General features: G+C 35.2%; 1 gene segment (V, D, J or C); it reads left to right on the top strand.

Moving 5' to 3' along the window:
• The first annotated feature begins 3,869 nt into the window (after positions 1-3,869).
• Positions 3,870-4,421, top strand: LOC130218651 (immunoglobulin kappa variable 4-1-like). The segment is given in 2 exon segments: positions 3,870-3,985; positions 4,087-4,421. Coding segments are annotated over 2 exon segments (384 nt in total).

The following is a 4,421-nucleotide window of genomic DNA, read 5'->3' as shown; positions in this document are numbered from 1 at the left end:
TTTCGCGGTCTCCAGAAACATCCACTAGACTTCGTCTTCAGAATGAGCCTGGGTTGGGTAGAAAGGTGGAGTCATTTTTGGAAATTCAAAATATCAATCAGTAAGTCATGTTATATGATCTTTAGTAGGAAATGGAAGATATCAAGTGACATTAAATTATTAAAACATGGGAAAATCAGAAGAGGTTAAAGAATTTAAATATTTAGGGATTTGGTAGGATAGCAGGTTCACATAGAAAAAGCATATTGAGGAAATGAAAGTGTAGAAAAACTTTAAACGCAATTAAGGCAACAGCAGGGGAGCAGAAAGATTATTAATGCTCACAGTGTATCAGGCTTTAATAAGATCTGTACTTGATCATGGGTGTCTGATATACACGGCAACATCAAAGACTATATTAAAAAGACTAGATAGGATTCAATACAGAGCAATTCGAGTGTATAGGATCTGTTAAATCAACATCGGTTAATGCTTTAATTGTTGAAGCAAATGAGTTACCACTATATCTGCGTAGGTGTATTGGTTATCTATTAAAAGCTATGCTGGAGAAAGAGGATTTGGATGGAGTATACAAAGTATAGCAAGAAAACACCAAGTATTTGATTCAATAAAAGCCCAGTATGGAGTGAAGTCCCCTTATGGATAATACCTGAAGTTGAAATCAATCTTGACATTTTGGATAAAAGAAATTAATAGATGAAAAGATTTAATTAATGTTTACATTAATATGGAGAATCCAAAGGAAAGGAATTCTAGTTGGATTCCAGCACATATAGGGCTTGTGGGAAATGAAATAAGTGATGAACTAGCTAAAAATGCAACTAAAAGAAAGGAAATTAATATTAATATTCCTTTAAGTAAAGGAGAAATTAAAAGTATTAAGAAAAATGTGACAAGACGTTGGCAAAGAGTATGGAATACGGATTTGAAGGGAAGAGATCTGCATAAAATACACAAGAAGGTAGACACTAAAATGATTATTCATGAAAGGAATAGGAGATAATTACCAGACTGAGACTGGGACACACCGGACTGAATGATTAATTGTTTTTAATTGGTGTACATGAGAATGGATTATGTAAATCTTGTTATGTAAAAGAATGCAATTCACCAAAAAACTAAGGATGGTGACACTTCTCCTTTCAGCTATTAGCTCAATAAAATGTCAATCAGAAGTGCAAATGGTCGGCGGCCATTTTGTTGAGCAAAAATCACTAGTGTTTATCATCATATGAATATGTTGTGGACTAATGTTTTATGGACTGGATTGCCCGGACCCTTGCAATCAAATTACTTCAAGCTGTTTGAATGTTATGGATCTGTGGACAGGCGGGAGGCTTGAGAGGTGTTTCTTTGGTAGAAATCTTTCTATTCATGCAAGACTCATCTCTCAAAACACTTATAAAATGTGTAGTCTTTATTGGAGTGTAGTTATTTTTGCGAGGCATCCCCTTAAAGCATGCTGTGTACGTTACCGCAGGTGCACTGCTAGGAGAGTGGTGAGTTCAGCTTCATTGCAGTGGCTTGGATCGCTGGCTTCTTGAGAGTTTAGGTGGAGTTCGTGGACGGTGATCAAGTTTTGGACTGTGATCTTGCTGGAGAATTGGGTTGAAGACATGGGTGGATGCGTTGTGTAAGGCAGCTTGAAGTGGAAGGTTTTGATGTTGTTGAAATTGTTGTTGGAGTTATAGTTGATGTAGTTATTGTTGTTTTTGCAGTATTAGTTGTAGTAGGAGTAGCTGGCTGAGACGGAGCGGTCTTCAAAAAGAAGATGGCTGTAATATGGAACTTAGGGTATTTATAGTGGCTTAGGAATCGTCTGATTGGTGAATCATAAATTGAATAATGCGGGACCAGCTGCAAGCAATCATAAGCATGTGATCCTCTTGAAATTAGTTTATAATAAACTTCACTTAATCAAATATATAGCTAATTTTTCTAAAATACTCTGATTTTTGACACCATCAAATTGTAGATGATTAAATAGTCGCACATCAGACAAATATTGTCAATTCTAAAAAACCACACAATGGAAAGTTTATTCAGCTAATAGATGTATAATTCAGTTTCAAAACAATTACCTGTACGAAAGGTTTTTGGACCCACATTGTGAACATTTATAACACATCAGTTGTAAAATTACCACAGAAGCAACTTTGATTTTTGTAGATAGTTATTTTATTTAACCTGCTCAAGGGCTTCAGCACCAGTCTGTCCTGTTCTATCAGTGTTATTTTATTGTATTAAACAGCTCTCAGGAAGTCTTGATTGATTGATTAGTTGACTGAGTACTTAATTTCCCCTTTAATAAGAAAGTCAGAATGTATGAATATAAAACCAACTTTACCTCAATAACTGGACGTACTTCATCCGGCTTAAAACTTAAACTTGTAACAAACCTACAAATTAGACAAAACCATTGATTAATTGGTAATGGTTTGATTATTTTAATTAAATGTAAAGCTGAGAGAACCAAAAACAGCTGAATAGAGGTAAAGTCGGCTTTATATTGCAACATTCATTCAATTTCGAACAGTGAAAACTTGTCAATATTGTTTACTAGGCTACTTTAAATATTGAATCTAAATTCACTAGTAAAACTTAAAAATAACATCAGCTATATTTAATTGACTGTGAACAATGTTGTAATGTGATTCTTAAAGGACTCTATACTTAAAGTATATCAGAATAAAATCCTTAAATGAACCTCTCAGATGGGAGAGTCTAAATAACTCATTAAACACGTTTGTCTCATTATGACTGATTTGAAGTGTTTAACCTGCCTAATTCACACGATCTTTGTCCTCCATGTTAGTGTGACCTTAACACGTTGAAGTTTGTCATAGATAATAAAATATCACACACCTTTTGATTGATAATTTGTAACACTTTATTTACTGTACATAGTTGGTTAATTTGGACAAGCTTACTATGTCTGTTGTACGGTTTCTTTTTCCTCGTTTGGTTGACGAGAACGGGAATTAACAGCGTCTCTACAGCCTCAGTCTGAGCTGGCAAAATATTGAAAACACGCACGCGGTGGCCATTTTTACCACTCGGCCGATACCAACTCAAAACAAAGTGATGGGGGAGGACTTTGGAGCAAAACCGCTTTTGGGTTTAGTTTAATTTATTACTCTATATTATCAGCGTTGTCTGTGTTTAATAATTAATCATTTCAATACGTTATACTGTTTATTTTACATTTTACATTTAAATGTAAATAATTTGTTTGCACAAATTTTAAATTGTGCTTCTCCCCTCTGTAAGTTAGCAGTTCTAACTAACGCATTTTAGCGGCTATGATGGATACAGGTAAATCGAATACTTTATAATGCTTTGTCTCTCCAAAGTCTAATCTTTGACTTCCAACATAAACGAAATATTTAAACTCATTAAAACATACAAACACAGTTAAAACAGCCAACAAAAAATAAATGGCAGAAAAGCAGGATTTAGGAAGTCTGTTAAAGCAAACACTAATGATCACAATGAAGACTGCAAACAAACAATGAAATCCTTTATTCAGTTCTTGTAGTTTATCTTAAACTTTATAAGTCTTTATAAGAAAGTCTTGGATTGTAAACTTGGTGCAAAATACAAATTATATATCATCAAAACTCCCACAACATAATAGTTTAACATTATAATTGTTCTGTTTAATTCTTACAACTTCTGTTATACTTTTAACACAATTTTACATCAAAGCACACACTAATATTCTGAATACACTGTCATGCACATATGTGAGGGAGGTTTCCAGGTATTCCTGTTGAGTAAAACATATTAAAGCAGCTTCACTCCATCAGTGTTTGCATGTGGAGTGTTTTACATGAGCGCCACACGCTTCAGTGCTCTGCATGTGTTTATAACTCTGACAAACAGAAAACCTGATCAACAACTGTTTTCACTACAACTGAACCTACAAGAACAACAATGACCTTCAGCAGCATATTGATCTGGACACTGGCAGCATTATGTGGAGGTGTGTGTCCCTCAAGATTATGTGTGTTATTGACTTGTGTTTCTGTGTTGTGATCTTATATATGATTATAAAAATGATTTCTAATGTTTCTCCTCTGGCAGAATGTACTGGTCAGGTGACAGTGACTCAAACTCCCTCAGTGCTGCTCTCTGAACCTGGACGAACACTCACTGTCAACTGCAGATTCAGCAGAGATGTACACTGCTGTAATAGTGGGAGAAATTATCTTAGCTGGTACTTACAGAAACCTGGAGAAGCTCCTAAACTCCTGATTTATTATACAAGTGCCCGTCAGTCAGGAACTGCATCTAGATTCAGTGGCAGTGGATCTAATGTTGATTTCACTCTCAGCATCAGTGGAGTCCAGACTGAAGATGCTGGACATTATTACTGTCAGAGTTTACACAGCATCAATGGCTGGGTGTTCACACAGTGA

Source organism: Danio aesculapii, chromosome 24 (assembly GCF_903798145.1).
Source record: "Danio aesculapii chromosome 24, fDanAes4.1, whole genome shotgun sequence".
In the NCBI taxonomy this organism is placed as follows: Eukaryota; Metazoa; Chordata; class Actinopteri; order Cypriniformes; family Danionidae; genus Danio; species Danio aesculapii.
This window is presented reverse-complemented; position numbering and strand designations above follow the sequence as displayed.